At 31.9% G+C, this 22,825-nt stretch overlaps 1 protein-coding gene and 1 pseudogene across 3 annotated transcripts; one reads left to right on the top strand and one right to left on the bottom strand.

Annotated features, from left to right (window-relative positions):
• Window positions 1-754: 754 nt before the first annotated feature.
• Window positions 755-3,265, bottom strand: LOC18588467 (inositol oxygenase 2). Of its 2 annotated transcripts, none has more exons than XM_018126609.2 (11): window positions 3,127-3,265; window positions 2,872-3,007; window positions 2,670-2,754; window positions 2,360-2,564; window positions 2,013-2,072; window positions 1,860-1,912; window positions 1,633-1,755; window positions 1,461-1,530; window positions 1,282-1,360; window positions 1,112-1,193; window positions 755-1,016 (listed from the first exon to the last, which is right to left on the bottom strand). In XM_018126609.2, exons 1-11 carry the CDS (start codon window positions 3,155-3,157, stop codon window positions 990-992), a joined length of 951 nt encoding a protein of 316 aa, XP_017982098.2. In that variant the 5' UTR covers window positions 3,158-3,265; the 3' UTR covers window positions 755-989. The 2 variants fall into 2 exon arrangements, with proteins under 2 accessions (XP_017982098.2, XP_007012955.3); XM_007012893.3 differs by having other exon boundaries at window positions 2,670-2,751.
• A 5,053-nt stretch (window positions 3,266-8,318) lies between these two features.
• On the top strand, window positions 8,319-10,234 carry LOC18588465 (inositol oxygenase 1-like; annotated as a pseudogene). Its single transcript, XR_016028555.1, has 6 exons — window positions 8,319-8,890; window positions 9,139-9,265; window positions 9,384-9,453; window positions 9,561-9,638; window positions 9,779-9,860; window positions 9,987-10,234. The product of XR_016028555.1 is annotated as an inositol oxygenase 1-like (transcript).
• The last annotated feature ends 12,591 nt before the right edge of the window (window positions 10,235-22,825 follow it).

Here is a 22,825-nt window from a genome sequence, read left to right as displayed (position 1 = left end):
ATTTCACGACACAAACATATGCAATGGTGTCTGGGGGCCAAAAATCCATCATTTGACACGGGTTTTGGCACCTCAGTTTAGTCAGTCTGCTTTTTGTCAATTATATACTTAACAAAGATATTTCATAACAAAAAAACCTTGTTTGCCTTTGTTCAAGTTAGTGATAAATCAATGAAAGGGTAAAGAAAAAAAAACGAAAGGCAGAATGGAACTAAAACTCTAATGCCAAGTTTTGACCAGAATGGAACTCTAAAAGAAGCGAGAAGAAAGCTAGATGAATGACATGTGATAGGAGATGTCAAACGAAAGGCGGTAAGATAAAATGTCTATATTATATGACAGGAGGAAGAAAGTGCTCCCTTGATGGAAGCAAAATTTTGGTTTCTGTCCTATCAATAATTTTGTTCAGAAGAATCGGTCGAAACAAAGAAGATCAAACAGGCCATAAAATTGTGGAATCTCCTCACAAGGCATATGACTTATCAACTTTTATTTAAACGATTTTGGAAAGGGTGTAAGCTGTGAAAACCACTTATGTTCTGTATTTATGTGGTTGAAAATCAGAGAATGAGAGGCAACGCATATGGAATCTTTGGGTAGCATTTGGGTGACAGGGCTATATTATATATAGATTCATTTAACCAGCCAATTAATCCCTTAAATTATATAAATTAATAGTGTTCTATATTAGATTTTTCTCCCGTAATTCTTGATTAACCATGCACCTAAGTTAAGCCATCCGATGCCAATGGAATTATTAAAAGGAATAATATTTTTATATTAATTTTCTCCATTGAGCAATAGTTTACACGACTTTGTTTACAAAGGAGGAAAAAGAAAAAAAACACACGACTTTTGAATTTATTTTTTACATAACTCAAAACACATGATTTAAATCATATAATTGGGTTCAAAAATGAAGAACCAAGCCGCTTATGATTCCCCTTTACGCAGCGCATCGTTCAGAAAACTTGAGCTAATCAAAGCTTTCACCACTTGAGCTTGGATGGAAAATACTGCAACAAAAAGTCAATTCATCAACTTTCAGGAAACAAAAGAACTCAAAGGTGGAAATTTAGCCGACAAAAAAATGATATAAATCTGCACTCACTTTTTCAATAAGTGAAAGATAATATGGTTTGACTTTCTCAACGTCAACAAGGACTTTGCTCTTGCTGTAAAGGTCATATTTGCTGCAACAAAATAAATATTAATTTGGGTTTTAATAATTAACCATATGTGTACAACAAAAATAAAAAGTCAAATAAATTTGAGGCCTACTTGAATATTCTGAGCCACTTCAAATTTTCCTTATCCTCATCATTTAGTAAGTGCATGTATGCTTCTTCTTTATGTAAAGCTGCAGAATTAGGGTTGAAAATATTTGCATTAAATACTAATAAATATAATTTAAATTGTACATTTATAAGAAATATTAATGACCAAATATGAGTGCTTACGATAAAGGGAATGATATCGGATAATGAACAACCCGGCTGAAGGTAGAGTAGTTCCATTTTCCTTAGCTACCTGCATATATAAATTGAAAACACACGACCATTAATTATTATTATAAAATTTTAATTTAAGTAATTACAAATTTGAAAAGTTAAACAAAAAGGTATCACGTACCAAGTACATATAGTCATCGTGCCCCCATGAAATCGTTACATTGTCTAGTCCACAGCCATCGGAATAAATCCCATTCTTAGTGTTGTAAGCGGGATTGTTACAATCTGGGTTTTCCTTGAAATACTGAAACAAAAAAAAAATTGTGGATTTATTTTAGCTGATTATGGATTATCGTAACAGTTATTGATTTGGCTAGCTGGCATAGATTTTGGGGAAAAGAAAAAGACCTTGTGGTGAATATTGGCCTCATCAAAAGCACATCCAAGAGGGAATGTGTCTCCTGCAATATTGACATTAAATTGATTGCTTAATTGGAATTATTCAAATCAATGAAAATAATCATATAAATTAATTTGCATGATTGTAAAGTCAATACTCACCAACAACAGCCCATTGTGGAAGCCCTCCAAACTTAGGTAGAAGAAGAACCTTTCCAAGATCTGGCATCCATGGAACAAGTTGATTAATTCCTCTTTCTTGTTGTATTAGCTGTTTTAGATAAACTCTTTTTTTTTTTTTATCTATTTTATTTAAGTTTCAAGGGGGCTATTATTTTGGCAGGTATCCAATAAGGCAGGACCATCTCTATGAAGATTTGGTGGGACAGCTCCATGGATAGAGTCAAAATATGGCTACGGATTTACATGTATATAAATGGAAGTTGCGTTAATTATCAAAATATTGTTGCCTTGGGATATAACGAAAGGAATTTTTATCTGGTATATACCATGAATAAGAGCAGTCAAATGCAGCCAGTCTTCATCAGGATAATCCTTTCTAATAGCTTCAGCTGATTGCAACAAGTGCTGAATTTGTGGTTCATCCAGATCAGGATCGCTGTCATCCACGACCTCATTGAGAAGTTCGCAGCACTCCCATATGCTCATCTCCATTCTGTTCAGTTTGGAGTACTCTTTCCTCATCTGTTGCACCTGCATTATTTTTCATTGGAAGTTCACAAATATCAGACCATGGACAGAGCCAAAAATTCCCTTGTTAAAAAATTATTTGCAACTATGTTTTCCAAGTTTGCTTACAAAGTCATAGGTCTGGTTAATGTGCTGCTGCCTATAGAATTCCTCCACGCTCTTTTGCCTTTCACTTTCTGCATCGTAGTCCCTGCTAAGTGCAAATCATTTCAACTTTTCTTGTCATCCCATTTAAGATTTTCTCTCAATGGAAATTAAACCACCGGGAGTCCGGGACATTCAAAGATAAGTTATTGGTCAATTCATATACCTAAAGGAGTGGCCAAATGAATTGATTTCTGGTGCCAAAAATGCATCATCTGACAGGCACGTTGGCACTGGAAATCCACCATCCAACACCAACTCATTATTTTCCTCGACATGCTTCTGGCACTCTGCTTGAGACTCTGTTAAACATTAAAATGAAAAACCAATAAATTGACGACAATTAGTGACTGTTACTTGTTTCCCGAACTCATTTTTAGTACGGACTCCATGACCAAAGAAAATAAAAAAGGGTATATACCTATCTCGGGCTTCTCAATAAGGATAGTCATTTTCCCTCCGTAGCAAAAAAAAAAATCTGCCAGAAAAGCAAAAGAAACCAATAGAAAAGCACAATTGAATGGCTTGTGTTATGTGTGGTAGGTGATGTTGCAATGCGGGGGGGCTTTTATAGTCACATAAAAAAGTCCTTCCTTGTCAATTGGAATGTTTCATGTCCTCAACTGAAAATCTTACTTTCTTTCCCCCAACTATTTTATTCACAAAATAGAAACGTTCACAATAATCCAAACATGTGATCTAATCACGCCAGACTCACTCCTTTGAAATCAATTTCTTCCACCTGTAAATTTATCCCAAAAATATCTTTTTATCTGGTCTTCCTGTTTTATCCAACTTTGAAATATCTGGATCGATAAGATTATCACACGTAAACCTAGTTATCTTAAACCATTTTTATGATAAGAATAGCTTAATTCCTTTGATTAGTCAATTATCTAGAAATGAAGATTAATTCATATTAAGATTTTTATAGTCTTAAACTTGAGTTTAAGATTCAAGAATGCAAGATAATAAAATGAGAATGCGTTTACCTTAAGATTACTCACAAGTCCTAAAAAGAAATTAAAAAAAAATTGGAGGAGCCTGACTCAGCTCTACGTGGATAACGTATATTATGGTAAGTTGGTTCAAACTGACGAGGCATCTAGTCATGGCCAACGAGTCGATTTGACAACTTCTGATCGAAACTCGGAGTGGAGTGGTTTTTTGTCAACGGCTGAGCTGTGTTGGTCCATTTAATCAGAGCTCAAAAACACGTGAGAGAAAAAAAGTGAACGGACGGTTTAGATTATGCCACGTCATCTACCGACAAATACACTTAAAGATGTTTTTTTCACGAAGGGTTGTTCCATTGTCCGTAGATGAGCAAGTTGCTTGCTGCTATGGATCAGAAAGAATGCCAGCGGAGATATTTTTGTTAATTTATTCAGCCGGCTGCTGCTTTTCTTTACATTTGGAAACCGAGGCGTTGCTTTGGCTAATAAAGATGGTAGTTGGTGCGTTACCAAAGGAAATATGTTTCTTTAATTTGGCACGTTAGGCATCATGGGAAGTGGAAAGATGTTAAAATAATGGCATGCACCAAGGCAAAGAAACTACAAATGCGAAGGTGAGATGACCCTATTAGAAATTGAGGGGGTGCTCCTCGTTAAAGCATTGAAGTTTCTATCTACATAAGCTTTACATTTATGTAATATTTATATTACAGTACTAGAGTAGTGCCATATTGGCTAATAGATTATTATGTTATTTAATTTGATTCGAGCGTTATAAAGTTGTGTGATGCTTACAATTACAAATTGTTAAAATGTGGATATTTAATATTTTTTTATTAATTTGGTATAAATTGAATATATATTTTGTATATATAACATATATCGATAAATTCAAAATTTTATATAAAAGTAATTGAAGATAATTATATAAAATTTTAAATTTATATATTTTAAATTTTATATATAAAAAAAATATTAAAAATTGAGGGTGACGCCACCATCTTTACTTTGCCTCTTATAACATGCTCATGAAAGAGTTCCTTGTGTTAAAAGAAATAAATAAAAGAGTTAAATCACGATTTTTTTTGTTATTGGAGTTCCATTGACTGGAAATGAGAGTTTCGTGGCGGGATATGGTTGTTGTTTTCTATTTATGAATAAACTTATGCGATTTAAGGAGAAAATCCAACCGCCCGAGCTGGATGAGAAGAAGAAGCAAGAAGGATAAATATGAAAGAATTTGATGGAGTTTTTAAAGTGTTTTACAAGACAATTGCTTAGCTGTGATCAAAGTCAAACTGTCGTGTACAAGACTTTTGTGTTAGAAATTAATTGTGCATTGAATATGATGAGACTTGGGTAGTCAAATTGATTCGTTACAGGATCATCTTTACTTTGTTCCTCCCTTGTAATATATTACTTAACAAATTAGTACGATATTCATGTGTCATTTTCGCAGATACATATAAGAATTAACATCTCTTTATTTTCAAGATGTTCGTCACTTATTTTGGTCATTTCCTGGAAAGATAATTTTGAAATCCATCCCTTTTTCAGAATTGCGTTGGCCCTTGAATCCATGTGTGAATGATGCGAGACAACAAAATTGAAATCTATAAGCAACAAAATAAAGTTGTCATGACATTGATCGATCCATTATTAAAATTAACTTAATTAAAAATACTATATGCATGACAGTAATTTAATTTGACAATAATCAAATTGAACTTTTTTTTTTTTGAAAGCTATAATCAAATTGAACTTATGGGTTAGTTTGATCTTGATGTCTTGCTTGATAAGCACATCATACGCTTGAATTTAGCAAGCTTAATTAATTCAAACTATAGGGATAGGGAGAAGTTTGGATAAAAAAATATATACCATTAATGATACTTTATTTTGCAAGCATGAAAATAAAATATTAAAACAATATTCATAAGTAAGATGCAAGTCTTATTTTATGAATTAATAATATGACAATGACAATGACAATGATGAAGATAACATATCATATTAAAGAGCATGGTTTCACGAGTTTTAATTGCAGCAAGGTTTATTCTAAAAGTACAGCTCAACTCATTTACTTAAACATTTCAAACTCAAGATTAGTCCTCTTTTTTTCAAAGGAGACAAGTCAAGTCCTTTGTTATTAACCCGTAAAGCCTAAGGTGTATTTTATTTGTGGTAAGAGTTTTGGGATATTTTGGCATTTGGGTTTTAATTATTAATATCTTTTTAACCAGATAATAATAATAATCATAAAAGAATTATCTCAATGATATAAATTATTTTCACATGTGGTAATTCCATTTACAGATGAAATTTTATTCGAACTTATTTATTCATTTTTTTCAGAATTAAAGTAGAAGAAATTAGAGAAAGCTACTTTTAGACAAAGGGGTGAAAGGCAACGTGGCAGAGGAGGTGGAGAATTAACAGGGATTGAGAGCTTAGCTAATGGACACGTAAGATCTGTTAATGGTGTTGGCAGAATATACAGGAATGGAATAGAATAGTTATTATGTGGGAATAGAATGAGGTAAAAATAGAATAAAATAGTTATTACTAAGTTTGGTATGACAAAGGGAATAGGACAAAAATAATTATTATGACTTATTGTAGTGTTTGGTTCGTAACAATAATTTTAGAATAAGAAATGAATAGAAAATTAAAAGATAAAAACACCCTTTATTATTTATATGACATTTTATTTTTTATTAGATTTTTTAAATATTAATAATCTAGAATTTAATTAAAATATTAATAATTAATAATTTAAATATTAATATTTATTTAATTTAAATATTATTATGATTAATTTTTATTTTATTTTATTTTAAAAATATTAATAATTGATCATTTATTTAAAATATTAATAATTGATAATTTCAATATTAATATTTATTTATAATTTAATTATTTATATTTTAAAATATTAATATTTTATTTAATTTAAATATTATGATGATCAATTATTTTGTTTTATTTTATTTTTTAAAATTAATAATTGATTATTTATTTAAAATATTAATAATAGATAATTTAAATATTAATATTTTATTTTATTTAAATATTATTATGATTAATTTTTTATTTTATTTTTTAAATATTAATAATTGGTAATTTATTTAAAATATTAATAATTGATGATTTAATTATTAATATTGTTTATCTAATTTAAATGATATTATGTTTATTTATTTTTAATTTATTTTGTTTTTAAATAAGAATAATTTATAATTTATTTTATTAATAATTGATAATTTAAATATTAATATCTTATTTATAATTTAATATTAATATTTTATTAAAAGTTGAAATCAAGTGAGAGAAAGAGGAGAGAGAGAGAAAAATAATATTTTATACAAATGAAGTTGTAATTTTTTAAACTTGTAAGGGATATTTTTATCTTTATCAATTTTTGAATTTGTTCCTCAATTATGGAATAGCTACTACTATGGGAGAAGGTGGTATTAGCTAGTCCTTGATTTTGAAAGATTTTGAAGAATAACCATTCTTATGAAATGGCTATTCTTTGGATCATTTTTCAACCAAATAAAAGAATCAAAATTTTTTAGGAATAAAGGAGGAATGGGTTAGCCATTTCCCCAACCAAACATGCTATAAATTCCTTTGGTTGATGCCAACCAACAAAAGTCTGACGTGTAATTTTCACATGTGCATTTAACTGGATTTAGGGTAAGACAACCTTAGATTGTCACTATCTCCATTATTTTCCTTAATTACATTTCCACCCTTACCGTTATTTGGAACTGCCACAACGCCACTATTTGCTACTGTCTGTAGCTGACGACACCTGGTCGAAAAACCGCCTTGTACCATATTTTAAAATTTTCTTTATTTATATTTATATTAAAACTATAACTCTGTATATGAGATGACTGTATTTTATTATTTTTTCATACAAATTTTTTATAATATATATCTAATATTATGTTTATTTAACAAAATTAATAAGATAATAATACGAATACTACAATTAATATGTGTTTTTTTTTCTACTTTTAATATTTTTTAATCAAACCGTTATAAAATGAGTTCATAAAATCTCATGTCATCATTTGTTTTTGATATAAATTAAAATTTTTAAGTTTTTTAATTTTTTTTTATAAATGCATTTTCATATTTTGTCAAAATAAGTCTGTATTTGATTCATTAGAAATTATAGATTATAATTATAGAAATCACATTTTGTTACCTTATCAAAATTTAATTCATTAAGTAAAACTTTTAAATATTTTAATGATGTAGCTAGTTGTAGCAAACATTTGCTTGTTGGAATCAACGTTTACGTCCTAATTTTTATTTATTTCTTCTTTTGCCAATAGAATCTGGATGTAGCAAAACAGCAAATTGATCATTTCTTTTTCTTTGCAGGCATAAATCAAATATAACATTTAAACATAAAACTTACCAAAACCACGCATGATCTCCAACCCTGAATTGTTTGTAAGAACATCACAGGAAAGATGAAGACTACTCCCGTCCATTGACTAACAAAAGTGGCATAACTCGTAATTTCATCTCAACAACATGCCCCTTTGCTAAAGGCTCAACCAAGCCATGCCAAGAATCTAGCCTATAATAAGGGAGCCTCTTCGTTGTGCTCACCATAGAGCCTTTCCTTTGCCTCGCGCTTGCAATTTTTTCCATCCCCTTTGATATCCTTTTGCCATCATGACGGTTATTGTTCCTGGTTCGCTGTCTCTTTCATTTGGTCTCAGCTCTTATTCTTCTGTCGAAACCTTTTTATTAGCCAACGAAAACGTTATGCTTTTTGTATGTTTTCAATATTCAGCTCGGTTCCCCACGTTGTAAGATATATATTCTGATGTTAATTAATCAGTTTGATGTTTCTCTCCCCATTGTTCTGATCAGAGCCCGTTATTGACAATGCCAACACCGCCGCCACTGCCACCGTAGTTGAAAACGAGAATATTGAGAAGGGGGAGCTGCAAGAAGTGAGAGAAATGCAGCTTGATGGTGGCTTTGTTCTTCCGGAGAGCAATGCCTTGGGCCATAGCTTCAGGTTTAACGCTCAGTTTCAATTTGATAGCTAGTACATTTTCCGTTTATACAATCTCCGGATGACTTACGGAGAAATGTGTGTCTCAATGGTTCCTAGGGACTATGAGAAGGAAAGCTTGAGAAGAGAGATCGTCCTGGAAATTTACAGAAAGAATCACATCAAATCAAACCTATGAATTTGTGAAGCCTTCTTCTCTGGCTATATTTAGTTCTTTTTTTTTTTTTTGGATAATTTCTTTGGTTATATCGTAACAACATTTTATTCGCTATTAATGCACCGAATGTGATTCATTTTGTCCTGCATTACATATTTAGCAACAGCTAATTCAATAGTTGTTATCTACTCAGTAATTACGAGCCCTTTTTTTTTTTTTTTGTACAAGTGCAGGACGAATTGCTGATGGTTGATATGATAAATAATGTCACAGGCTGAGAAGGGGAAAGAGGAGTACGAGAAACTTGACAAGGCAGTGATGAGCATCTGGGAATGCTCATCTGAACTCTGGGCTTGATAATGTTACTATGTCATGGGGCCATGATGAATATATGTATCTGGTGAGTGACTCATCTGACCTTATATCAGCTCTAACTTCTTTTCTTTTTCTTTTATCTTATCAAGTTCTTCTATTTCCTTTCTAGTGAAATGATATTGAAACTGTTAATAAATTGACAGGTTGCCAAGGGTAACAACACCACTCTCCCACCAGCTGGTCTCTTTATTATCAGGGTCCATTCCATCTATGGTGAGTCCTGCAATTCAAAGATTTCCCATTAGAGAACAAGGATTGGGGCAAACTTTTAGTTGCTGGGATGATTTTATTGAAAATTTTTGGTAATTTGATTTGGACAGCCCTACACCGATCTGGATCTTATACTTACCTGATGAATGATGAGGACAAGGAGATGATGAGTGGCTCAAAGTGTTCAAGTATGATCTACTCTTTCCATTTTGTGCACAAAAGAAATGACAGCATTAACTTATAACGAAAGCTAATTAACCGAGAAATTCATTTGATTGACAACATAAATAGGTTGGATCATCCTTTAACTTGACTGCCTTACATGCAGCAAATATGACCTGTATAGCAAAAGCAAGGTCAGGGTAAACGTGGAGGAAATGAAGCCATACTATCTCTCCCTCATCCAGAAGGTACATTAGTAGCACCCTACTCTATGCAGCCACACAGCTGACTTCAAATGTTATTAATTTTAATTAGAAACTATTTGTAGTATTCCGAATGCTTAACTGATCTTTTATTTCTTCATTTCCTTGCAGTACTTCCCTAAGAAACTCAAGTGGTGAAAGAAAAGGCGAAGGAAATAAAGCTCTGTAGCAATTCCAGTATCTGTGCATAGAGTGGTTTTTCATGCCACCGTTTGCATCTTTACATCGTCTAGTTTAATGAAAGTATGAGCTCTTGTTTGTTCTTGTTGTAAGTGAGGAATAACATGTAATCCTTATCCAGGCATAGCCTGATCGAGTTATGTAACCCTCGCTTTGTTACTTTTATGAATAGAATTTAAGTCCTTAATTGAGTAGTTAATCAATTGTCGTAATATATGCTATCGAACAACTGAATCTGACTATTAAGCTCGTGGCTGCAAATGATCAAGTAGTCAATAACAGCATGCTAAAACCAGTGAATATCTGACGATGGCTGAAGAAACTGATCGCGAACCACTATGACATTGGGATTTGGGGCTTAAGCCAGTCTTCTTTATCCCTTTTGGGTTAGAGATGAGCCCGCCTAAGCGTGGGCCCTTGTGGTTAGGAGAGAAAAGCCATTTTCCAAGGGCCCAATTTGGGTTCAAAATGATCTGATCTCGGCCTAGTCAATTTGTTGCCAGGAGTATTCATACCCTCTTTAGAATTGCTTCTTGACGCTTTACAATAACATGGCCCAGTATAATTTTGTTCATAGGTTATAAACAGGTTTAGAAGCTATTATACCAAGAAACCATGGAGCTTGGCAGTCCGCATTGTCCAACCTAGTAGCTTTTGGTGGAATCAATACTCTCCTTAACATTATCAAAAGCAAAAAGCTTATATTTGTTTTCTAGGCATTGGTTCAACAGAAGGCAATCATTCCCTTGAGCTTTAAAGTAAGAGTTTCTACCTAGTTCTACCTACTTTGCTGCCTCAATCTTTAGAGAGAAGGCAACTTTAAAGATTCAGACAGTGCAAGCAAGGCATTATAGTTCACATGCATTTGTTTAGTACTCAAGTTATATGGAGCCACCCTTATATGCAGTTGCACATAGATATTTCTTGCAAAAACAACCTTATCTGTCTCCTTTCTGATTGCTTTCACAACTTGTGGGTTGCCTTTTGGGCCCCTCTTGCAGTATCTTGAGGAAACAACCATTTGATCCCAGTTTAAGTGGGTAGATTTAACCCCACTTTCTGGTTTTAATAGAATATATAGCTTCATTTGCACTCTATATTTTATCCTCTTTTCTCCACTTGAATAAGTTAAGTTCTATTGTTTTCATCTTTTTCTTGGGGCGGACAGGGAGAATTTAATACTACGAGAAACCCCATGCCTGGTTGCCTATTTATATTTGGTCCTTGAACTATTCTGATTCCAAGCACTGGCAAATCACAAAAAAGGAAAACAATGAAACTTGCCAAGTAAGGTAAGAATCTTAATAAACGAACTTTAAGTAGGTCAGCAGTATATGCCACGGAGTGCCCTGCCATCAAGTCTGCTCTCCTTGGAGCTTTGTTACCTTTACGTCCCAGACCATGGAAACTCTCTCAAGTTTCAAGTCACAATCCGGGGGAATCCGGGGGGAGTTCGCTAGCCGAGGAAAGGACGAGACAAATTTGTAAAGACGAAAAATAATTCCTCCAAGAAAGATCCAAATCCTTATCACAAATTTCATTTTGTCAGTTCTACTCGAGCTGTCTCCCTCTGCCACATCTCCCTGTAAATTAAGTATATATACTATCTAACCCATCAAAATTCAAGCAGCTACTTTCAAGAACTTGATAATGTTGAAACTAGTGATTTACTTGTCATAATTTATCGATCAGCTCATGCCATTTAACACTTAAACTCAACTAAGAAATTGTAAAATGAAGCGATCAAAACGTCCCTGTCTTTTATCTTGACAGAAAGTCAAGCAAACCAAACCTGTATAATCCTGACTACCATGAAAGAGCATTAACCGTGAACCCTACAGTGTTGACTATGACATCCAACGGTGGCAGATTCTCTCCAAATCAAACTCACCAAGTTGTCTAATCTTTTCATGGGGGGACCTGCAGTCATGATTTTGGAGCATAGCGTTGAGAACCCATATCTGGACTCAGTCAACAGCTTCTCATTGCAATAATTTCTTTCAAGCTTATGGGATTGTCTTTCTAAAGCTAAAAACCACAGTTTATGATGCACCATCTTCCATAGGGGACAAATCCCGGAGGTAATGACTACCCTTTCTTGAAAGAAAGTTTTATATATATATAAAATCTGATGCTATTAAATTTATTGTAAAGTCATTCATATCACATATTATATGCTTGGTATAAATGGTTTCCATAGATAATAACTGATTTTCTTTATTAAACTGGGTGCTTTTGTCCTAATCATTACATAAAGGGACAAGGAGAACCAACAAAACTTGGGTCGAATCTCAGGTCCTGCCTCCCAAGAGATTCTATGCCCCGTAACTCTTGAAAAAAAAAATCCTTTGCCTGTTTTTGGAAAAGACAATTCGAATCCAATAATCAAGAAAAATATATACGAATTTACGATTAAATTAAATACTTGAAAAAAAAAAATTTTCTGTTCTGTATTTCTCTTTTCTCATATTTTTCTTTCTTAGATAATTAAAAACATTTTAATAATAAAAATAACTACCATTTAATTTAAAATGAAAAGAAATAAAATATGCACTATATATCACAGATAGATTGTGTTTAATATTCAATCTGTAAATTTTTTTGTTACTTCTAAATCGTATTTGGATATATAATAATATTCATCTTTAAAAAATAGTAAAATTCAGATCTAAAATACGTTTTAATTGTTTTAAAAAATGTATTAGTATAAATTTCACTTGATTGCAAATTAGTCCCGATAGAATTGTGCTTTTCTCTGAGCACGGGCGCTAGAAGCCGATGGATTGCATCTTTTTATACTTTTGGTGTCGCATCCAGACTTGTGCTAGGATAATGGATAAGTGTCACATCTTGTAAGTTTCATGTAGACTTTGATTTTAAAGTATTATTATCATAGTATTTCCCACATTTGTACTATCAATAATATATTCTTGCATAAATTATGCTTTATTTGAATTTTTTATAGAAAATAATGGAATTCATGATTTATTAAGTCCTGTTGTATTATATCTGCTTGCAAAATTCCACCAAGTGTATGATTATTTCCTCTCCTTGCACTCAAAACGTTTCTTGCAAACTTTGATATTACATGCCAACCACTTATGCAGTAGTCTATCTGCATGTGAATTGTGAGGCATGATGCTCGCTTCAAAGTCTTTCAGCATGGAACCGATGGGCAGTCTTCTTGCTTTCTGTCATGTTTCATTACTAATAAGTCAGATGAGATGGTCATTTTGTTCTGGTGAATGGTGATGTCGAATCACCACCATAATCTTGTGTTCAACCTCTACAGCTACAATTAACAAAAGAAAAAAAGCCAAAGACGTGACAAAATTTCATGAATCATGTGCAAAAAGTACTTGAGGATCATCATGAGCCACAAACAGGGTTGTTAAAACGTTTCTCATGGAAATAATCAAATCAGTAATTTACTTCTTTTTTTTCGCAGTTAAATTCCAATAAACTAAGTCTATCAAAAGTAAATTTAAATTTTACCACATCAAAACATTTTAATTATTAATACTTGAGATTTCATTTGAGGAGTTTCAAGTTTACATTTTAAGATAAGAAAAGTAGAGTTTATATGGTAAAAAATACTTGATATAATATTTTGAAAAAAATTTTGTATTGTTCTAAAAAATCTTTAATAAATATTTAATTTTTATTATATTTAATTAAATTTTTTATTTTTATTTTGGATTAAAGAGGTATTAATATGACTAACGGTATTAGTTAAATTATTATTTGTTATTTTATATATATATATGATATTAACATAATATTTATGTGAAAAGTGAAAAAATTGTATGATCATTTCATCATGTCATATCATCTATTAATTTATCACATAATATAAAAATAATAATTTAATTAATAATATCAATTATAAAAATTTATTTAATTTAAAATAAAATTTAAAAAATTGATTAAATATAATAAAAAATTTTAGAATTTAATGAATAATTAAAAAATTTTAAATATTTTATCAAAATAGTTATTTATTCGTGTAATTCAAAAATTATATGTAATCTTAAGTGAAATAATAATAATAATAATAAAAAAGTTGAGCTATCTCAATCAAGGTGATGTAAGGTCACATCGCGGCTGCCATCTTGGACTTGTGCATATATAATGGCATGGGATGTGGGACTGGGAACATCATTTTCTTGTTGATGGTTATCCACAACAGTCAATCATGGACTAATTTGTGCTCAAAATCGAGAGTTCGTTTTGGGCAAATGACCCAAAGGGGAAATGAGAATCCGCCCTCTGCCATCCCTCATCAAGAAGCACTTCGGACGACGACACTTCTCAAATCAAATCATCACTATCCCATGCCCATGCCTTCCCCCAAAGACAAACCGACTCGTCTGATTTCAAACTAAATTAATTACACCATGCTTATTGCCAACTTTATGAAAGTTATAGCCAATTAGAGAAGGTAGCAAGTGGAAGTGTATTTCTGATAGTAGTAGTAGTCGTAGTCGTAATAGGCAAAGGGAATGCTTCTAAGCAATGTAGTTAAAGGTACCTAGATAATTAAGATAGGGAAAGGCTCAGGAAACTAGTTTAGAGTAACCAATAGAAATAATAATGAAAAAAAAAGATTTCAAGAAAGAGAAAGTGAAAGTAAATTTTATAGGATAAAGGTGCCATTGATATAACTAATTAATGGGATATACTAACAGGATAAATAAGATTATTAATTGATATAAATAGCACTCATTATTTCAAAAAAAAATTAAGAGAAAAAGGGATTATTTAAGTAATATAATCATATAGGTACAAATTTATCAAATCAACTTTTTACAATATCTTAAAATCTGAAACTAATTCAATAATCGACATTTCAATGATTTCGAAGTTATTTTAACATATAGTACTCAAAGATATAATTAACTATAAGAAAAATTTGAAGGTAAATTAGTATATATATATATATTATTTTTTTTTTGAAGAAATTTGCATATGGTACTCAAGCATGCATCTATACAAATTATATAAATTGAATTCTATCATGATGAAACACAATTAGGTATCAATGGGTCCCATGAATTTGATTTTTTTTATATATATTATGTATTATGTCATCTAAACTAGAGGAGAAGTAGGTTAGACCCCTAAACTTTTATAAATAAAAATCAAATTTCTCGGTGATCATCTTTTGATCAAAATCAGTTCGCTGCCCACAAAATTTCGTCTAGAATTGCTCGAAACTTTCTCATGCTCTTTCAACCTAAAAACCATAATTGCCAAACATTGGAGCTACGGATACCTTTGTTGGTATACTGTTGGTTAATCCTAATGTGGTGCCCCAAGGCAAAAGTTGGATATGAAATTGATAGGATATATATATATATATATATATATATATATATATATTGATTTTTTCCTATTGTGATCTTTCACATCAATCAGCTTTCCTTCTTCATTGCTGACATTGGGTATAATCATGTTTTATGATAATGCAATTGGAAAAATATCTTCCCAAGCCACACACTTGGGCTATGACCTATCTTAATTTCAAGATGGAAACCTTTTGGTAACTAAGGAAAGTCCTCCCTATCTAATCACTCAAAACAATATAATTTTGTTTTGAGGAAGGATTTCAACTTTTAGACCTTAATTTCTAAAAAATAAACGAGTAACACACGCACGTGACAAAATGTCGATGTTTGAATTATATAGTCGGAAAATGTTAGAGAGTTAGGGTATGCATGTATCGGAATTATGTAATCTGAATGTTTGGGTAACATACGCACATGGGTAATCCTGATCATGCATACATGATTTATAAGGCAACTTACGTCAGAGACAAGATGTGGCTTGTAGCATTTTATCTTCAGTCACATCAAATCACCAGTATCCTACTCCCTCCGAATTTAATTCCTCTGATGTGGAAAGCAAGTATCTGTTTCTATACTATTCATTTTTGTATCCATGAATGCTGATCAACTGTGGCATGTTGATTTAACGTAATGGTGAGGAGAGCTTGTTTTCGCCAAGTATATAAAGTAATGGGAACCACTTGAAACATCTGTACCAACCCATACTTGCAAATCCACAAGTTTACAATAATTTAATGGATCACCAAAGGAAAAAGAAACAAGTGCCATTCCTCTTGAAATTACCTCTCCTCTTTTCTTTTAAACAAATATAGTATCTGATTAAATTTATTAAGTTATTATTTATAAAGACACCTTTTCTGTTCTTTAAGGAGACAAAGTGCCCTTTAGCAGGTTGAGAGTTTCAAATTGGTGTCAATATCTACATGATGTAATGTTCTCCTTTATGGACTTTTTAAATACCAAACTGATTATTTTTCTGTAAAAAAAGAAAGGTCATGACTTAAATTAAAAAACTTTCATGTGATAAAGGTACATTTGACTCAATAATAAAATATATATATTTGATTTAATAATAAGTGTATATGTTATGTTATTAAAATAATTGAATTTAATTCTTTTTAAAATTAAATTAAGAAAAACATGGTCATTGAATTCCAAAAATATTAATAATTACCTTCTTTTGAAACCAACCGTGGAAGAAAGATATATATATATATATATATATTAAATATGAAATGTAGCAGTTGGATTATAAATCAAATATAAATTGTATAAAAAAAATATAAAATAGTTAGCCGTGAGTGAATTTTTTCTCGCATGCGTGTGTACGTATGCGCATAATAGTGACCCTTTTGATGCTGTCACCTTTCACCCTCAACAATTTTTTTGCTCACTCACGTTTCACCATTGAATCGAACTATCCAAAAATATTGGATTAAGGTAAAATTTACTATTATACTAACTTTATTGAATTTTGTCATTATATTTTTAATTTTGATTATTTTAAAATAAAAAGAACAGAATTGAAATACTTCCCAAAATAATTTGTTAAAGCTAATGGTAAATTTTGTAATTGCACTTTCAATTTAGTTGATTTTTTCAAAAAAAAATATAACGGAGTTGAAATATTTAAAAATATTCTATTAATGTAAATGAAAAATTTTCATCAGTTTAATTAGTTTATATTAAAAATTCAACAAAACTAAAAATATACTAACAAAATTCAACAAAATTAAAAGTATAATAGCAAAATTCAACATCAACTCTTACCGTAAAAACCGATTTTACCTTAATCTGTAAAATATCAAAGAACGCTAGTTTAATGGTAAATGATTACATTCTCCCCAAGCTTTCACTTTCAACTAAACACCCCACGAGATCTTGTAAATCCTTGAAACGTTGACAGCCCCTTGGTGCTTCGTCCCTTGAGCGAAAATGCCATATATTTTTCTGGTGGTGGTGATTTTCATCAGCTTCAATCCTCAATCTTGATAGGAGGGTTTTGACCGAAGAGGGCCATCTGAATTTGCTCCTTGACTCGTGGCACCAAATGGGTTGCTTTGATAATAGTGTCGTTTTTCTTTTTGCTTCCCATTGCTTTCATTTTCAGTCGTTTTAAATGCACTCCACGCCTTTGGACTTGAGGCCAGTTCTGAAAAAGTCTTTCCTGAATTATTACATCACTTCTCCACTACGTCTAAAGTCTCTTTGAATCCCTTGAAAGATCATTTTGAGTCGGTTTAATTAATTAGGGGATTATATTTTCACTTACGGAAAAGGGCAAAAAGGCTTCGATTTCCCCCCACAAATATATTAAGTTTTGGGCCATTGAAATTGTACTAGATTGAACGAGAATTTATAGTTATTTTAAGGAAAAAGTAAGTATTCAAGGTACTTAATTAACCCAAATGGACAAAAGTTTAAATTAAACTATGATATAAAGTATCAAAAGATTTAGAAATTAACCTATAAAGTCACTAGCAAACTACATGCATCACGTCTTTTAAGTAAAATAGAAGATTACTATATAGGTGTCATATTTAATATTTTCTATTATTGGTTACCATTGGATACCTTTCGAATCCATTATTTCACTATATAATTCTTTTGTGTACAGTGCCAAGGATTAAGCTGATCACTTAATCGATATAATTATATTTTATAATTAATTTCCTTTCATTCCTCATGTTGAAAAATTAATTGATCTTGTTTCACCCTTGTGCAATTGATTTGCTTCGAGTGGAAAAGGATCAAAGAGATCATAATTAAGTAAATGGCTTGTGTTTCTAGGAGGCGGAAAGAGGAAAGGTATAAAAGATTTGCTTCCAAGTATATAACACAAAGGTCTCAAGTGTATAATATAATTGTTTTTTGTTATTCTATAGGTTTCTTTGTCCAAATCAAGTCATTGTGTCATGAAAAATTTCTTGAGATTAATAAATATATATTTTTTAAAATAGTAATATAAAACAGAAAGAATCCAAAAGAAATGAACGTAGATCAAAGATTATACAGGTTAACTCAGTAAAGCGTTTGAAAAAGAGCTTCCATTAATGTAAAGGTGAAAAGTTTTAAGCCGGGAGAGTTAAGATTAGATGAAATAAGGCAGTGATACAAAGAAAGAGAATGAAAAAGTTAATGTACATCAGTTTGATGGATCAAAAGTGTATACCGAGCGTAGAGGCAGGCAAGTAAAACGATGTGATTTGATTGCATTTAAGTGGAGAAAACTAAACACTTTCATTGTCAAAAAAAAAAAAAGATTTTTATTATGAGAAATGACCAAGTCTATACGCCACCGAAAAGATCACGAGAAAATCCAATATTGGATATAATTTAAGAATCCAAGACACGAACGATGCATGTATTTTGTTGTGTAATAGTTACATGTAATAATTTCTCTCTTGCAAAAATTAAGTGTATATATATATCTCTATTTTCTTGAAAATAAAAATTGAATACAATGTTTCCATTCATTTATGAAAAGTGCTGCTCCTCCGCATTGCAGATTCATGCACTCTTTCATTGGTTTAAAAGAAATAACTCTCTTGAATCACGTGAGAGTTTGTGCATGTCTGCACCTTGCATCATGGAAAGCAATAGCTTTTGACCTAGTAACAATTTGCAATTAACAACCAATCAATAATAAGATATATTTAGCTTTATTTTAAAAAAAAAACTATTTAGTGCAAAGTTAAGATAGATTGGTATTAGAAATTTAATAAACAACCTTCGTTTTTGTAATTTAATGTTTTTGATTTCGAGTCTCTGGCATGAGAAGATCAAATCATGAATAAGTTTGTTAATTATAAGAGTAAAACATGGAAAACAGGTCAACATTATCCTAAAATAAAAGAATTTTTGTAACTGTTTAATTAACACAATTAATTAATACAACGTTAATTGGAATCATTTTAGGATTTAGAAAGAAAAAAACAAACACTTAGCTGCTAAGTATAGTATATATATTTCTTATATGCAATTATAGTATTTCTCTTTCTTATTTGTTTTCACTTTGTGATTTTGGCTATATATGAATTAAAATTAAAACTCAATCTATATTCTATAATCTGAGCTTAGTTAAAGGTGAATAACTTGAATAAATACGTACGAACCAGGCCAACATCCAATTTTCATCGACATTGCATTAGTAGAACCCAAAAAAAACTAAAATTAAACTAAATTAAATAAAAAAAGCAAGCGTCAAAATCACACGAATCTCGATGCACAAGGGCGGGGGATGAAGGGAGACACGAAGATGGTGCCACGAGTCGTTTCCCATGTCTCGTGGCGTTCGCAAAGTGCAACCGTCGTGTCCCTTTTGTTTCCTCCAGAATAAAAGGACCACGCCACGCGTACGGTCAAACTCACCACCATCACCCCCCCGCCCCCCACCCCCAAAAAAAAACGAAACAAAAGTAGGCATGTTGGGATCGTCCGTACAAATAAAATTGGTATGGTTTTCACATTTGCGAGAGAGAGAGAGAGAGAGAGAGAGAGAGGGGGGGTGTGGGTGGCAGGGCGGAGGGGATTTATCTCGTACGCCGAGCTCCCGTTTGCGTTTTGTCGGGACGCGAGAGGTTTCACCACGACGTGCCACGTGTGGCTCCGTTTTGGCTTTCCTTTTTGGCTCCGATTCTGGTTTAGCTAACTTCACGTGACGGTCGTTGACTGGGTTGCAGATTGACGATTTTGTCCTTCCGAGGATGGTGCTGTTAATTTGTTAGTAGTACTTGAGTAAGTTCCTCTTCCATCCCTTCTAATCAATTTTGGGTTCGAAAGTTTCATACCCGAGAATGGGAAAACATTATTGAACGTAACTATCATTACAGTTATATGGTCCCTATCTTACATGATCCCATTTATTTCGGGGAGGATACATGGATGCATCTTGAACTAAAATGTATTTTTCTAAAAAAAGTAGTATGAGTCCTTATCGCTCCCTTATATATATTCATTTCATAAATAATAAATTAAAATATATAAAAAAAACCTATAAAAGGAGTATTTTATCTTGCACATACATATAATTACATAGCATAAAATAAACTTCGTACATTTTTTTTAAAAAAATTTTAGCGAAAAGAAGTTATGTGTTTAAAATAATTATTTTATTAAGATGTAAAGTAATTTTTATGAGATTAAACATTATAAATATTTGAGAAAGAAAAATTTTGAGATCAAGGATTTATGAACCTCACCTAATTTTTCCCGTGAAATAAATGGCTGTAATTAACCGTCCGGACAAAGGGGCTTACATGTAAACTAAGCCAAGTGATTCTCATTAAATTGCCAATATGTGAGCACGTTACGCGAGGGGAATGAAACTGTTCTGGAATACGCTAGAAACAGTCGACAAAAAACCGTGGCAGGACTCATTTCCCGAGGTTAGTAGGGGAACGTAGCATTTTGAGTAATTCAAGTGGGGAATTAAATAATTTGGTAGGAAAAATAAAAGGGGTGTCAAGTACTTTAGGTGGTAAAATTCATTTCGTGGTCAGTGGGGAAAATATGGAGATTAGGAGGATTCCAGAAAAGTGCCAGGTGTTTGGATAGAAAAGGATGGCATGGGATTTCTTTTATTCCGGATTTTCAGAACATTTTTATGTTTATTTTTTTCTAAAATTTTAATTTATGGGTCCTTGCTAAAGTCGGCAGAGCTTTTGATGCTCTGTCCTTGAATGTTGAATCCCCTGCTTTAGCACATGGCTACACCTTCAATTCAAGCCCCATCTAACCTCCACCTGAACACTCAAATTATATACTCTCCATCCTCTAATAATTCCAGTGATCTACATACATTAAAAATTATTCTTAAATAGATTAACTAGTTGCCATTTATTAATTTAATTATTTGACACATGATGATTTGATTTGAGTTGAATTCAAGTTGATGACAAATTTCAGATTAATTTTGAGCTTTTTGAATTTATGTTTTTTAAAGACTTTAATGACCTTTCTCTAATGATATTAACAATTTTGACCAAATCAGTAGTTATTGCTGAGTTGTAGTTTTCTTATTGCTCATCATACATATTTCACTTCTATTACAAACAATGGTGCAATGGAAATAGATGCTTGTTTGATTTTAGAGAGCTAGCTAGCATGAAGAGAAAGACTATAATTTTCTTATCAAAGGTTTGAGGGTGGAGAATAAATGGAGGCTTGAAGGCCGAGGTTGAGCAGTTCTAGTTTTCTCCCTGTCTAGACGTTTCAAGAAGCAATTCCAATCTCCTTCGGTATTCAAAAGGCTTCAATACAAAACTGTTTGGGTCAGTATCAGAAAGTTGAGTGAAAATGCACATGGGGGAATAATCTCTTCCGTATACAGCGGAAAATCCGAAGAGATATTGGGAGTCAAATGCGAGAGCTAACGAAGGTCAAGTTATTCCCTCTATCAAGACTTTTTGGATGTCCGACGTACTGAAAGGGAAACCTACCTGCCCTTCTGTTGGAAGCCCTTCCTTTCAAGGAACCGTAGGTGACTTAAACAAATTGCCCTAACAAAGGGAGAAAAAAAAGGGTTTTGTTAGTAAAGGCACTAAAGCTCCTATCTTCGTTATTCCAAAAATTGCAAAAAGAGCAAAGCAAAAGAATCGGCTGTTCTGTCTTTTAGAAGCTAGGGTTTCGCCAATAAGTCAAGAGTTCATCGAATTAACTAACTTTCACTATAATTTTTTGCGTTTGCACGTGAAATTAAAAGTAAAATATACATATTTGGAAAGTCTGAGTTTTAATCATTTTCAAAAACTTATTTATTAAATGTTAATTACTCATAAAAAAATGACTATTCAATGTGAAATGGACAAAGATAATAACTGAAATTACCTTAAATAAATTGACATGCTTGACAAAATTCTTCATTTAACTCATCAAAATCAACTTAAATAACAAAAATAATGAAATCATAAACATAAGTCATAACAAACAAGCATTGAGAATGAAAATCACCGTAAGCTTCTTAATATATGATCTACGTAATATTAACAAGACGATACAATGTTGGGTGTGGCTTCATTATTCGATTCAACAAGACCAAGTTCAGATAGCGAGTAAATTAATGAAGAATGAAGGATTGGAAAAATGGTGATGAGGTAAACCAAGCGAAGGCTAACAAGACAAGGTTAGCTGTTGAGAGTGATGACAAAGAATGGATGTAACATATTGTGCTTGTAACAATCATTTGCTTCAGCTTCAACTGGGGCAATTCAAATGTTACTTTCTAGCATTTCCATTTTGGCTGTTCTTTTTCTAGATGGGAGACAGGGAAAATTTCATGAAATAGCCAAAAAAGGACAAGGGAAAATACAATGAGCAAATCAAAACTGTTTCCGACCAAATGAAATTACGTGGAACAAATTCTCAATAAGGTAAAACATCAGTGTAAATGAGTTTACCATATTATTATTTTTGGGTTAATAC

The sequence above is a fragment of the Theobroma cacao genome, chromosome 9, assembly GCF_053813885.1.
Source record: "Theobroma cacao isolate CCN51 chromosome 9, ASM5381388v1, whole genome shotgun sequence".
NCBI lineage: Eukaryota > Viridiplantae > Streptophyta > Magnoliopsida > Malvales > Malvaceae > Theobroma > Theobroma cacao.
This window is presented reverse-complemented; position numbering and strand designations above follow the sequence as displayed.